The sequence below is a fragment of the Corylus avellana genome, chromosome 6 (genome assembly GCF_965113065.1).
Source record: "Corylus avellana chromosome 6, dhCorAvel1.hap1.2, whole genome shotgun sequence".
Classification (NCBI taxonomy): Eukaryota; Viridiplantae; Streptophyta; class Magnoliopsida; order Fagales; family Betulaceae; genus Corylus; species Corylus avellana.
Window position 1 is genome coordinate 24308670 of NC_142495.1, and position 15319 is coordinate 24323988.

General features: G+C 37.5%; 1 protein-coding gene across 2 annotated transcripts; it reads left to right on the forward strand.

The window, feature by feature from the left end:
* Positions 1-112: 112 nt before the first annotated feature.
* KTF1 (kow domain-containing transcription factor 1) lies at positions 113-12303 on the forward strand. Of its 2 annotated transcripts, XM_059599945.2 has the most exons (18): positions 113-344; positions 2491-2744; positions 2855-3010; positions 3117-3275; positions 3353-3436; positions 4767-4834; positions 4929-5285; positions 5381-5432; positions 5497-5652; positions 5757-5900; positions 6049-6151; positions 6251-6400; positions 6488-6542; positions 6637-6701; positions 6940-7009; positions 8952-8988; positions 9130-9190; positions 9290-12303. In XM_059599945.2, exons 1-18 carry the CDS (start codon positions 155-157, stop codon positions 12043-12045), a joined length of 4917 nt encoding a protein of 1638 aa, XP_059455928.2. In that variant the 5' UTR covers positions 113-154; the 3' UTR covers positions 12046-12303. The 2 variants fall into 2 exon arrangements, with proteins under 2 accessions (XP_059455928.2, XP_059455929.2); XM_059599946.2 differs by lacking the exons at positions 113-344; positions 2491-2744; positions 2855-3010; positions 3117-3275; positions 4767-4834 and having other exon boundaries at positions 3351-3436.
* The last annotated feature ends 3016 nt before the right edge of the window (positions 12304-15319 follow it).

Genomic DNA, 15319 nt, shown 5'->3' on the forward strand with positions numbered 1-15319 from the left:
CATTTTTCGTAAATTATTTGAATTTCTTTTGAAATGTGCACGATTTTCTATACAGGGATACTATCGTAAAATCACATTGTATTGCGCACGTATATCTAAGCTCTGTGACTCACTGACTCTGCCAGAAGTCACTCGCACCCCCATTAACGGAGGAATGGGGAGGAAAGGCAAGGAGGTGGCCGGAAAGGCCTCTGACGGCAAGCGAAAGCGCGACGAAGACGAATACAACGATAAGACCGGCGGTGGACGGAGGATGAGGAACCGCGCGGTCCTCCAGTTCTTCGAGGACGCCGCTGGCGAGGACGACTACTCCGATTCCAGCTACGACAGTGACATCGATAATTGTGTGCATTTCTCTCTCTCTCTCTCTTCTGTGTTTTGTGTTTTGTCTGTGCATTGTGTTTGTTTTAGGGTTTTCGTGGGGGATTTGTAGGATTTTGAGGTATTATTTGGAGATCGATTGTGAAAATAAAGTTTCTTTTCTTTCTCTCTTTTTTTGGGTTTTGGTAATTTTATTTGCCTTTTGGTGGTTTTCATTAGGGTTTTGAGGTTATTTTTTGGAGCTTGATTTGTAAAAATGGTGCTTATTGATGGTTTTTAATTATTATTTTTTTCTTTTGGATTTTAGAATTTTGTGGGATCAGTTTTGAACTTTCGGTGTTTAAGGGTTTTCCTTTTAATATTTTTGATTTAATTTATAGTTTAAGTTTTGAGGTATGTTACATGAGACGGTGTAGTTCCTAGCGTTTTTCAGGTTGTGTGCGTTTTGGGGAAAATGTGAGTCGACTTGTTTGGGTATCTGCGGGGTTTTTTTTTTAATTACTTTTGGAAAGTTGTGCACAAACCATTTCAGCTAAGTTCAATGGCAAAATTAAGTCACCAAGTGGTTTTTTCTGGGATGATTTGGGGTTTGGGGGGACAATGGACTGAGTTATAGGTCACAGTTCACGTTTTTGTACTGATGCTGTTAAATTTCCGCGGTTTTAGTTGCATACATAACATGATAAATGTCTCATCACGATTTTAAATGAAGGGTTATAGCTTTTAGATGTTGTTGTTCAAATGTTGCCCTTTGTGGTAAAAGAATAAAGATGGTGAAATTTGTGCGTTTTCATCACATACATAGACGTATTTCTGATATACATGAAGGATTGTATGTGTATTTACTAGTTTCTACCAAAGTCTTTGATCTGAGAATAAGCTTTGTCACGTTGTTGTGGTAATGCCTGTAAATTGTGCCTTGTTTATTATTCACAAATATATACGGTATGCATAAAGGCTTTGGTTAAGCCATTTTTTCAAGAGTCAGATCCAGCGAACATGTTATGATGGTGTCCACGTTCGGTATTTTTCTTTTTTCCTAGTACAATATGATGGGGCTGTGTTATGTCACCAGTTTTTTTTAGCAAGTATCGCTTTGCTATATATCCATACAGTTACAAATCTCTGTGAAACTCACCAGCTGTTTTCTTGCTATGCATTGAAGACTGGTAATCACTGAATCACTTGCTTCTGTCTCGCATCTTATGCTACTTTAATGCCTTGTCGCATTTTTGTGCAAGAAGGATTGGAATCCACTACATGTCCATCCATTAAATAGATGCCTTAGTTCTAGTATTTTTCTTTTTTCATAGTAGAATATTATGGGGTCTGCTATGTAACCATATTTTCTAGCAAATTTGGCTTTGCCATGTAGCCATAAGCTCCAGCCAGTTTTCTTGTTACGCATTGAAGAGTAGTAATCACTGAATCACTTGCTGACTGTTTTGCAGCTTAAGCTACTTTAATGCCTTGTTGTGTTCTTGTGCAAGAGGGATTGGATTTGTTACATGATCATTGACCTTAAATAGATGCCTGAGCTGTATGATAATCTGCAGGATTGGAAGGACCTGCATTTGTCCCATATTTTATTTAGTTGTATAGAAAATAAAATATTGGCCTACCAGATGGTTGGTCCTTAATCTTGACATAATTAAGCCGCATGCAAGGGATGTTTAGGTTGATTATTCCTAAGGGAGAGATTGAGGCAGAAGTTCCCTTTAAAATTTTGTTGGATTGGCGAGGGAAATTGGGCTAATATGGTTTTTCCAGGTATGACAGGTCAATGGATGTGCTAGCATGAAAAATATGATACAATATGTATCCAGTTGAGAAAGTAGCAAAAATTAAGAAAAGGTTATAACTTTAGATAGAATTCAATAGAGTTGAGTTCTGAGAGATTGATCAGTCTCTGTACATTGTACCCAAGACAAGGGATATGATCTATATCTTCATTTGACTTTCGATGTACAACTTGATATAAAATAAGGTTTCTTGTGCTTCATCAGTATGGCCTGATATTTGTAGTCATGTGTGAAGTCATACATAGTTTGTGCGTCACATGCATTTAGAGTATAATTTTGTGTCATCTTGTTTTATTCCGATAAGCATTTTTAACCAATCATTTCCCCCTCCCTCCCGCCCCTCCCCCAAACCCATTTCCGGGAACAGATTTTGTGGAAGAAGAAGTTGTTTCAGAGATGGATATAACAAAGGAACAAGGTAAAGCACAGAACCATCTACTTTTCCCCAAAGAGGAGGAGATGAATGAGGAAGAATTTGATAAAATGATGGAAGAGCGCTACAAGGATGGTTCTAATATGTTTACATATGCTGGGGATGATTATGATAACAAAAGATCGATTGAAAGAAATTCCTTTGTACCTTCTGCAAAGTATCCGACCATCTGGAAAGTTAAATGCACGGTATGGTACTTGGAATATTGTTTTTATAATTCATAATGCTAATTTTTAAAGCTTCTCCTCCCCTCATGCCTTCCTTTACTTTGTGTTTAACTACTACTCGCTGACTGTAGGTTGGACGGGAGAGGCATTCAGCTTTCTGTCTTATGCAGAAATACGTTGACTTGAAATTATTAGGTACCAAACTTCAGATATTGTCTGCATTTGCTCTTGATCATCTAAAAGGTTTCATTTACATAGAAGCTGACAAGCAAAATGATGTTAATGAGGTAATATATTTGATGATATTGTGACTACCAGTACTCATAGAATTGCTCCTATAGCGAACTCTGTTATAAGTAGACTAATAGCTATAGTATGCGTTTGTAAATTCAGGCATGCAAAGGGCTTTCTAGCATATATTCTACTCGAATAATGCCAGTTCCAAAAAATGAAATTTCTCATTTGCTCTCTGCCCGAAGTAAGTGCAATGAAGTTTCCGAGGGCATGTGGGCTCGTGTGAAGAATGGGAAATACAAGGGAGACCTGGCACAGGTTGTGTTCTCTAGTGGTCTTAGTTGCTTTCTAGCCACATTTAGTACTTATTTCTTAATTTTCAATTTTGTCTGTAGATTGTGGCTGTGAACAATGATCGCAAAAGAGCAACCGTGAAGCTTATACCAAGAATTGATCTACAAGCCTTGGCTGCAAAATATGTAATGCGATATATTTTCCACATTGGTTCCCTTCATATTTTCCACATTGGTTCCCCGCCGAATTGATCTACAAGCTTATACCTTCATTTTTCTTTCCCTGGTGATAATTGATGTTTTTTACAATAATCTTATGCAATATGTGACTGCTAGATTGAGTCATTTATTGCATAAGATTTGTATGGAATTGCCAAATTGAGTTACATAATCCTTAGTGCTAGTCTAAATTTCCTATGCACAATTTTGCATTTTATGTTTTTTTTTTTTTTTAATTAAAAAAATTTGGTGGATCGCGGACAAAAAAAGGCACAAACATTAAAAGAAACTACAGATTCCTCTACCAATGCTTTGAATCATCTAAAGTTGCTTAGTAAAAGTATCACTGTTTATGCAGTTCATATTTGTTAATTCATGGAGTCCTACCTTTCTGTTATATTTTTTAGTTTAGGATTTAAAGATGAAGTCAAATATTATAGTTTGCAATTCACTGAATGATAGGTAAGTAATCCCAATTACATCCTGTAATTTATGTGTACTTCCTCATTGCCTTATGGCTTCAGCCAAGACAAGATACATATGGAGATTCATAACTGGTGCAACTATGTTTTATTGCGAACCCTGATAATCATCTCCTTTAGTGAGCATTTTTCTTATTTTTGGTAAAAGCTGCTTCTTAGGAACCTTGCCTCTGACAACCAGACTTGCTTGTTGAAGTGCCATATAATTATATTGTTAGGGTCTCTCAAATTAATGGCTTTATCGCATTTTAGGTTGGATGTGCTTTAGTCTATTATGATATTTTGGGAGCTAACCAATGGTGAGTATTTATCATGAAGATCTTGAAGGAATAAGGTGGTGGTATTTCCTGTACAGTTAAGGTCTGGAAGTGCTTACCAAAAAAGAAAAGAAGTAAAGGTCTGGAAGTAAACGTGAAAATTCTAGGGCTTTTCTTTGTTTCTTACAGAGATGGTTGGATAGAAATTAGAAGTCATCAGTGCCTCATTACAACTAAGAATTGTTTTTTGTATGTGTTGAATGAAGGCATTGGATTGTGCCATTTATAATCTTACGGTCATTTACTGCTTATGGAGTATATTCAGTTGGAAATTTATATGGCGAAGTTGTGTTTTTTTTTTTTTTTTTTTTATGTGTTGAATGCATTGGATTTTTCCATTTATAAGTTTATGGCCATTTACTGCCTAAGGAGTTGGTTCAATTGGAAATTTATTTTTTGAGAAGTTTTCGGACTCCTGTGTTACAATCAGAACATCCTTATTATTATTATTTTGAAAAATAAAGTTGGTACATGTATTCAGTAATATCATTCTTACAGGGTGGGGGAGTTAGCCTCAAGAATAAGTCCAGTCCGGCACCAAGACTGATGAGCGCTCGTGAACTTGAGTAATATGCATGATCATGTCTTTTACATTTTGTCATTTCAAAGCCTCTGATACACACACACACACACACACACACACACATTTCACCTTTGTAGGGAGTTCCGGCCTCTCATAAAATACAGACGTGATCGTGACACCAACAAGGTTTTTGAGGTTCTTGATGGTCTGATGCTCAACAATGGATATTTATACAAGAAAGTATCAGTAGATTCGTTAAGCTGTTGGGGAGTTAATCCATCAGAAGAGGAGCTCCTAAAGTTTAAACCTTCTGAGAATAATGAATCCGATGATTTGGACTGGCTCTCACAGCTTTACGGTGAACAAAAGAAAACACGGATCGTGGGAAACCTACGAAGTGGGAAACCTTCTGATAAAGGTGGTGGGAAAGGAGAGGGTTCCTCTGGATCTGGTGGGGCAAACGGCTTTGAACTGCATGATCTTGTCTGTTTTGGGTGAGTCCTATGCAAACTTACGTTGCATTTGTGATCCCTATCATATTGCCTAGAACCACCTAACTGATTTGCATTTATTTTGTCTGCTATTTCAGTAAGAAAGATTTTGGTGTTATCATAGGCATGGAGAAAGATGATACTTACAAGGTATATAATTTAGTTTTTGTGCTTGATTCTTTTATCAGCGACTTACCTCCTAGTTATTGTTTAGATTCTGAAAGAGGGTGCAGAAGGACCTGTTGTGGTGACTGTTCAACTGAAAGAGTTAAAGGGTGGGCCCTTTGATATGAAATTTACTGCTTTAGATCAGCGTATGAAGCCCATTTCTGTCTCTGATACTATCAAAGTTTTGGAAGGACCCTCTAAGGTTTGATATTAATATCCAATGCAAATATTATTTTAAATGTAGTTTACTGGACTATATTTGCCTTTAGGGGATGAAAATTTATACCTTTGTTTATATTTTTGCAGGGCAGGCAAGGGATTGTTAGGAAGATCTACAGAGGCACGATCTTTTTGTATGATGAGAATGAGACAGAAAATGCGGGTTATTTCTGTGCTAAATCTCAAATGTGTGAGAAAATTGTGTTCTCCACTGATGCATGCAAAGAAAAGGTTGTGAGTCTTAAAAAGCAGCCATAGTTCCTTTTCCTAAGTTTTTTTTTTTTTTTTTTTTTGAGGGGGGATGGGGGTTGGTTAAGAGTGGGGAAAGATTTTTGGATCCTGATGTTCTTACTAGTGATCTTTGTTCTCCCTCGTTCAGGGTGTTGAATCAGGTTTCTCGGGTTTTGAAGACTTCACATCATCTCCTAAATCACCTCTTTCACCTCAAAAGCCATGGCAAGCTAGGGAAAGCAATTCTGAATGTATGTATTGGTGTAGATATCAATGCCTTAATTTTAAGCTATCAGCTGTAGATACCAGGGTTTTCCCCTATCTACTTAAATAAATGTTTTTCATTGCAGTCAACCGTAGGGATAAAGATGGAATCTTCTCTATTGGTCAGACCTTGAGAATCCGTGTTGGTCCTCTGAAGGGATACCTCTGCCGTGTTTTAGCTATACGTCATTCTGATGTTACAGTGAAACTTGATTCTCAGCACAAGGTTCTTACAGGTTTGTTAATGATGGGTCTGTTCTTATTCCGTTGGATGTGGTTTGGTCGTTGTTATGATTTATCTCCATATGTTGGTATTCCTGCAGTCAAAAGCGAGCATCTTTCTGAGGTTCGAGGGAAGAGCTCTACCATGTCTCTAAGGTACTCTTTCACAATTTTAATGATCCGTTTCGACCTGATTTTGATTAATTTTATACAATAACTATTCTGACATGCTTCTTCCCAACGATAAAAGTGAGGATCCTGAATCCAGTTCTATAAAACCATTTGATCTGCTTGGAACTGAAGACTGTTCTAGAGGTATGGACCTATTTATTCTTCAAGAAAATTATTTCTGGAACACCATATTTGTGAAATTTTGTACCATCACATTATTGAAATTGTGCATGGGAGAAGAATCTTCTTGTGTAACATGAAGGTTTGGTTATTAGATTATATATATACATGTGTTTTAGTGTTTTGCATGGCAATTTCTGTTTCATTTAAGATATATACTTCATTGTACCTTACGGGAACTTTTACTTTTTTTTTTTGAAAGATTGGATGGGTGGAGCCAAAACATTAGCAGGGAGTGATAGTTGGAATTCTGGAGGGCTGTCTGGTGAAAGGTACAATTTTGGTTATCTCACTTATCAACTCATTCATACTGTATATGCTGTAAAAATTCTGGAAATAAACTAGGAGTATATATTGGTCATCAGGGAGGGACCCAGGGGGTCCAGGAGGATCGCTACAAGAGCTTGCAGAAATTTCTTTTTGAATCTTATATTTGTAAATTTTAAGAGCTTGTCTGCTTCTCCATTTGAATGTCCCAATTTGTACTTTTAACAATGATTTTACGGAAATCCATCAAGTAGAACTGGAGCATAAAGAAGTTGGAGCTACCCTTGTATTAGATGGGCTAAGTCATCTTTGCATGCTTATTGTTTTTATAACTAATTGAGATATCATTAAATGTGTAAGGCACCCTTAGGTACATAGGAAGTATACATGAGAAAACATCCTAACTAGAAGAAGAAAAGAATTACTTATCAAAAAAAAACTAGAAGAAGAAAAGAATTTATTACTTCAAATTTGCATGGTTATTAAAAATCTGTTGCTTCAAAATTTCCAAGATGATGTTTGTGTCTCTCTTGAGTGGCCTTTTCAGATTGTTCCAATTTGATTTTGAAAAAATTTACAAAATGTGCATGGAGATGGAGGCATCAAGTTTTTAGGACAATCAAACCAGCCCTAAATGCGTTGCCTGATTGTTCGAAGTTGCTGGCTTTGTTGGTATATGATCTCTTCATATGCAACCTACATATAGATGGAAAGTTACATTTGTCTGAATTGGGCCAAGAATGTCATGTGCATTGATGTATCACTATATGCGACTCGGTGAATGTAAAACAGCAAATGATATGTTTGGGAAATCGGATTTCACATGGCAGAGCTTTGTGCTTTATGTGATATTTTAAATGTAGGTGCAATAGGATTAGGAATGCTTGTATTGTCTCAAATGATGTCATATTTTGGGTTAGAGTTAGGTGCAATGTCCTCCGTGATCTTTAGTCTTTTTAACGGAACAGATGGCTTTAAAGGTCACAGTCTCTTTTTGAGGGAGGAAGTGGATTGTGTGTCCTTCCTCTCTCAAGATTGAGTTGAGTTTTTTGGGATACGCCCTGTCCACTTGTTCTTATTTTCTTTGATTTGTTTAATTCTTACCTTACCCCAATAAAGAAAAAAATGTAGGAGCTGGTTTCAGTGGTATTGAGCATGATGGAGTCCTACATAGCCCTTTTACATGAAAAACTCTCAACCACAAGTTAGGTTATCCTAGATACTGGTGGAAGTAGGGATTTACCCTTTTAATATAAACATTTCCGAATGGCAGGATTTAGGTAATACACTATCTGACTGACTTCACTTTATGATTATTTTCTGGAAGCTCTGTTAATTGGATGTGTAATGTTCTTTTATTCACATATGGTTCTGTAACAAGAATTAAAATCTTTTTTTTTTTTAGCAGATTATCTGAAATACTTGCCTTTTCACCTTTAGAATTATTTCTTCATTGCTGGATGACTGCTCAAATTCACTGTCTTAACAATGAAATACTTGTTTGAAACGAAAAATGACCATAATTCAGTTTTCTATCTTGTCAACTGTCAAGGGTTCTATTTCATGCAGATTATGTAGATGACAATCTGTGTGATTGTAGTTCTATACTTCTATGTACCTCGTTTGAAATAAAAAAGGTGCTAGTGGCCTGGTAGTACCATCCTTCTTTCAGGGGTGAACCCTGCATTCTAGCCACGTGATGCATTAATTGACTCATGATTTACCCATCAACTAAAATAAAGTTCTTTGTCTAATGGTCTTAGTAGTTGCCAATACCTCACTCTGCATTTGTCATGATGTTTATCAGTTTATCATGCCACAAATGGTTTACCCTAAGGCCTCCTTACGACACATTAATCTTAACCCATATCCATATGTAATTTGTAAAAGAAAAAGGAAATAGTAATAATAATATATCTCATGCATCCTTCTTCTACTTTTGTGCAGGAGCTCTTGGCCTAGTTTCCCTGCCTCAGGCTTTTCGGTTGGTTTTGAACTTGCTCTAAATATTTTAGTTCATCTCTCTCCCTTTCTCTGTGAATATATATGTGTGTGTGCGCGCGCGCATGTGTGCCATCTGCAACAATTCTTATTCAATGAGTTTTGAGTTTTCTGATGATTTCAGCTTCAGCCAGAGTCCAGTTCTGCGAATCCTTTCAGTTCTGAGGGCAATGATGCCAAAAAAGGTATATAACTCACCATGTTTCTGAATATGCAATGAAATTTACTAAAAGTTTCATCAGTTCTGTAAATCTGGTTCATTATTTGTCTGTTATGATGTATAGATGTGGAAAATGCTGCTTGGGAGAGCAAACTGGCGCCAAATAATAGCAGTGCCTCAGCTAACGAAAGCTCATCCTGGGCTGCTACAGCAGCTAATCAAAAATCACCCTGGGCTGCTTCAGCAGCTAATAAGAAATCATCCTGGGGTGTTGCAGAAGCTAATGAAAATGCGTCTGCTGCAGCAGTGAACGAGAAATCATCCTGGGGTGCTGCAACTTCTAGTAATAAAGCTGTTGATGATGTTGGTGGAAGTGAAAAAGGTGAAAATGCTTGGAACAAAGCTACTATGAAAACTGGCTCTTGGGGGGGTTCATCTAATAGCTGGGGTAAAGCAATAACAACTGGCTCAGGCACCCCAAAAGTTTCTGGAGACAATTGGGCCAAAGGAGACAAAATTGAAACTCCAGCTGATTCTTCAAATGATGCTGCAGCCACCTGGGAGAACAAAACCACATCTGATAATCAGGGGGGTTGGAGAACATCTGGGGAGCCCTTGAACAAAGGTAAGAGTGTTGGTGTAAATCCAACTAGCAGTTGGGGTGGTGCAACTACTGGAAAGAATCAACTGGATTCTTGGGGCAAAGGTAAAAATGTAGTTGAAGCTGGATCTTGTGAAAAGAATAAAAGCTCTGGTCTTGTTTGGGATGGCTGGAAAAGCACAGGTTCTGACCGTATTCAACAGAATTCTTGGGACAAGGGCAAAGATGTCGTTGCTGGTGAGGGATCTTGGGGCAAAGCTGCGGATAGCCAAGATAAAGGCAATGCTAGTGCAATTCAAGAAGATTCTTGGGGCAAGGCCATTGAAAAATCGAGCAGTAGGGATGGATCTAGTGGATGCAAGACAGATTGGAAAAGTTCAATGCCTGTTGCAGAGAATCAGACTGGGAATTGGGGTAATGCAGGTGGGAACTCGGCACGAGAAGTTGAAAAAACTGATGAGGCAAGTGGATGGAATGAAGCCAAAGTTGTCACTGGAAGTCAAACCCCAAAGTGGGGTAACCTGAAAAATATAAGTGAAGATGTAACTGGATGGAGTAAAGGCAGGTCCAGTAATCAGGAACAGACAGGTAGTTGGAACAAACCAAAGGCCTTTGGTGATAATGGAAGATCTTGGGACAAAGATAAAGGTTCTTCTTGGAACAACCAAGATGGAGGTTCTTGGAGTAAACCAGATGAAGGGTCTTCATGGAGTAAACAAGCTGATGAGGGTTTTGGGTCTGGTGGGAGAAGGGGGGGGAGGGGAGGTGGCCAACGAGGTAGAGGTCAATTTGGCAGGGGAAGATCATTCAGTCAAGGACAATCTGATTGGAACAGGGATCAAGAAGATACTAGGACAAATGATGGTATGTCCTCGGGGAACCGGTCTGGTTGGAACAGTGATCAAACAGTTGGTTGGGGCAAATCCAGAGCTTCTGATTCGGATAGAAAAGATGATAGTTGGAAGAGAGACAATGCATCTGGTGATAATGATGGATCAGGTTGGAACAAAGGAGCGGGGGTAGATAAGGAGATTGGCGAAAGTGGAGACCCATGGAAGAGCTCAAAATCCTCTTGTTGGAATGCATCAAACACTGGATCTGGTGATGCAAACCAGAATTCCAGTTGGAGTAAAAAATGTGATGGGACTGAAGGTGGGAACCAGAATTCTAATTGGGGCAAAAGTAATTGGAAAACTGGATCTGGTGATGCAAACCAGAATTCTAATTGGGGCAAGAAAAGAAATTGGGAGTCTGGAAATGAAGATCAAAGTGACAGTTCTGGTAATTGGGCAAGTGGTGGGAATTCTCAGGGAGGCTATGGAGGTAGAGGCAGTTCAGATAGAGGAGGCTTTAGAGGTAGAGGGGGTTTTGGAGGCAGAGGCAGAGACAGGGGGGGTTTCGGTGGTAGATCAGACACAGGAGGATTTGGAGGCAGAGATGGTGGGAGCTTTCGTGGTAGGGGTAGGTCGGACCGAGGAGGTTTTGGTGGCAGATCAGACACAGGAGGATTTGGAGATGGAGGCCGTGGAAGGAGGGACCCTGGCGGTGGTTGGAACAACAGAAATGACTATAGTGAGGATAAGCCCTCTGACTGGAACAAAGGAGCAGGGGATGGGTGGAAAAATAATGATGGTGCCGGAACTTGGAACAATGGAGGTGGTGATAAGAAGTTGCAGAGCTGGAGTGCAGGAAGTGGTGGAACTAGCAATCAATCCAGCAGTTGGAATAGCTCGGGATGCAGCCAGCCAACACAGGGTAAAGACATTGCTGGTAGTAATGCTGCAGCTGGTGGGTGGAACAAAGGAACCAGTTCAACTAATGAAGCTGGTGGAAGCAAGGGAAACAATTGGGGATCAAATGCTTCAGGTGGGAGCCAGTGGTCTAACTCGGGATGGAGCCAGCCAACAGAGGGTAAAGACATTGCTGATAGTAATGCTGTAGCTGGTGGGTGGAACAAAGGAACCGTTTCAACTAATGAAGCTGGTGGAAGCAAGGGAAACAATTGGGGATCAAATGCTTCTGGTGGGAGCCAGTGGTCTAACTTGGACAAGTCGACCATCACCAAGGAAGTTAAAGAAACAAATGATCTAAAGGGTTCAGTTTGGAATAGAGGAACAGGTTCAAGTGCTGCAGATGGGGGTCGGTCATCTCCTTGGAATCAATCAAAAGATGCAAAAGGAGGAGCTAACGGGGATGGAGAACCAACTGATTCGTGGGGAAAAGCAGCAGGAAGCTCTTGGGGGAAGCAGAATGACACAAGTGGCAAAGGAGGGTGGTAAATACTCTTCAAAGCATTTGCTCTAAGGTATGTTGAGCTTCTTATACCTACCTGTAGACTGTAGATATTGGTTTTATGTTATGCACAGTAAGGGTCTAAATGGATTGTATCTTTATTTTGGAACACATTATATGCTAAATGTATGGCTTTTTATGTTTTGAACCATGTTACTGGTGTAGGCAATGTCTAGATCATCCGTTTGTGGACAGCTTTATTTTGCAGGGAAAAAATATAAAATCAGTTCCTATGGTTTTACTGATTCTGAGGTTGGAAAAGTAACTAAAAACTTTATGGGGTAGCACTATCTCAAGTTTGTCAAGGAAAGTAAATGCAAGTGCCACAGCCTATCTTCTCTTCTCATAATAGATAGAGGGATGGATGGTTAGAGCTTGCTCCTTTCTGTTGGTAAAACGTCATGGGGGGGGCTATCGATAACGTCATTTTGCCAATATGAACAATCGGACCCTCTTTTAAGTATTGTGGATTCTACAAAATTTTGTTCAAGACTACAGTTACTCCTCTTTAATTACCACCTTACTTGTAATGTTTTCCAATATTTTACTTTTTACAATGTTCCCTCCAATCTTGCCATTGGATTGTAATATTTTCCTTTCGTGACCCAAAATGAGAAAATACCCTAGATAAGATTAAAAAAACACATTCTCAGAAAAATAGAAAGAAAAAAAAAAAATCAGAAAATGCAATTTTTTTTTTTTTAACATAAAGAAACAAAACAAAACAAAATGTTAATGAATTAATCCCTGAGTTGTTACTTTTATTTTATAGCTTGCTGAGTTTGTTCTCGTTATTAAATTGATGATTCCATCTGTATATATTTTGTTAAGTTTTAAAGGAACCTGTAAAAAATATAATTATACCATTTTCCAAGAAAAAGGTACAAAAATATAATAATAATTGGGGATTAGGAGTGGCTCTAGGGCACTCCCTCTCTTGGAATAAGATTCTTTCCGATCCAAAATGGATCGCTGAATATCTAATTAATGGCCAGAAAAATCTTGCGGTCATAAATGGGACATATGTTCTATTAATATAAATAATAAAAAAAGAAAAAGAAAGTATGGTCTTTAGCCACCCCATACTGGCCGGTCTGGGCCACCCTCATGAGTCTTGGGGGTGGCCGAACTACTCGTAAGAGCCAAAAAAAAAAAAAAAAAACTTAATTGGCCATAAATTTTTTTTTTTTTTGAACCCTTGGGGGTGGTGACATGGGAGTGACTGAAGCCACCCAAACTAGCCGGTTTGGGGTGGTCGAAGCCACCCCTTGTTTTTTTAAAAAAAATATAATTAATATTTTATTATTATTTATATTAATGGGACATATATTCCATTTATGGTCATAGGATTTCTCTATAGAGATTTTGACCATTAATTGAATATTCTCCAATCTAAAATAGCCTAGAGAGGATCCTCTTCCCCCTATGTTAGAGTACTAAAAGCAAATACTCTATAGCTCATTCTATGTAGGGAAAATATTAAAAAAATCACAACAGCTCACCCGCATCAATTTTCCTAAATTTAACCGACATTATTGGGTAGTTACAATGTTTCCTAATGTGTAAGGAATCACTACTACACATTATTTTAATATAAACATTTTTTCATTCTTTTTTCCTCTTTCCACTTTTTGTCTTTCATTAGGAATTGTGTTGAAATTTTGTGAAAAATATGAGGGTTTGTAGGGAATTTGTATTTTGTAAAATATATATATATATATATATATATATATAGGAAAATGCAAGGAAATCTATTGTGAAATATATTTTGATAGAAAAATAAAAAGTAGTTTTATTTCAAAAAATAAGCTGTGGGATTGTGGGAGGTAGGAATGGAAGACCCACTTAGCCCCACCTCTAATGAAGGGGCAGCCTTCCCCGTATGGGACCAACCATTTTTTTTTTCTTTCTCGGAGGGCAGCCTACACTTGTTAGTGTGCATGAAATACTGAATCATGCTTTGAAAAGTGTTTTTCACTTGTTTTTAGAGAAGTTTCTTAAGTGTTTTGAAAAGTGTTTCATGCTTGGGAGATGAAATAAGATGTCTCTAACTCTAAGGGACTAACTCAGAGCCAGTAAATAACTTAGGGTTCAAACAAAAACACATCGTTTTTGGCGCTTCGCTGTTAAATTTTTTGAAAACTACGATGATGATGTGTCACGCTGACATTGTAGACTACAGTGTCCAAATGCTAAGCAGAAATGTTGATTGTTCCTTTGTGAAATGTGTCTACTTATAATTGGTCTAATTGAAGTTAAGGACCTATTTGATAAAAGATTAAAACCTTAGGGAGTAAATTAGTCAAATCTAAACCTCGTGCAACAATTTGATAAAAACTGATACCTCATTGGTCTTGGTCATTTTGGAAAATATATATATATATATATATATATATATATATATATATATATATATAGACTCTAATCATTTCTTTTTTTTTTTCTTTTTTTAATTATGCAAATTTAATTTCAATTGTTTTCTTTCTTATAAAAAATAAAATTTAAATTTTAAATTTTTTTTTTTAAAAAAAAGCTTAAAATTAAATCTTGACATAAGTTCATAGCTATGCCAAATGCACATTGGAAGCTGGTGAGTATTTGGGAATTGGGAGTAGTAGATATTCCCATTAATTATATTGCTTTTGCAACAAGCATTCATGATGGGTATTAATCATAGTGAATTTGGCTTGATGGCTCCCTCAGATTGTATTCATTGAGTTTTGTCTAGTGCAGAGAATTGGTCATATAAAACGGTGGGGATCAACAATAAACAAGGGCCCCATATCCCTTCAACATTTTCAGACAAAAGTCAAACTTTTATGCAAGAAAATTATGACTCATTCTCTTTTAATTCAACAACTTTTTGGATCCGGTTTACATGCTGTTATTAAAATAACATGTATGCTGTAGCTTTTAATAAGAGAGAGAGAAAAAAAAATTAAAAATTCAATCTTGACCGTTACATAAACTATAGCATATAACATGTAAGCCAGATCTAAAAAGCATAAATAAATCTTTGTGGTTTTTGTTCATTGATGGACTCTAAGGGGTGTTTGGCGAACCTTTGTTAGAGGAGAAAGAATAAAAGAATCGGTTAATATGACGTAAACGTAAAATAAGTTTTGAATATATATATATATATATATATATATATATATATATATATATTGTTGTGTATGTATTATTTTCTTTCTTTTGCCAATTTGTATGGTGTGGACAATACCAACATGCTGCTAAAGGAATTGTTCAAGGGGATGTACC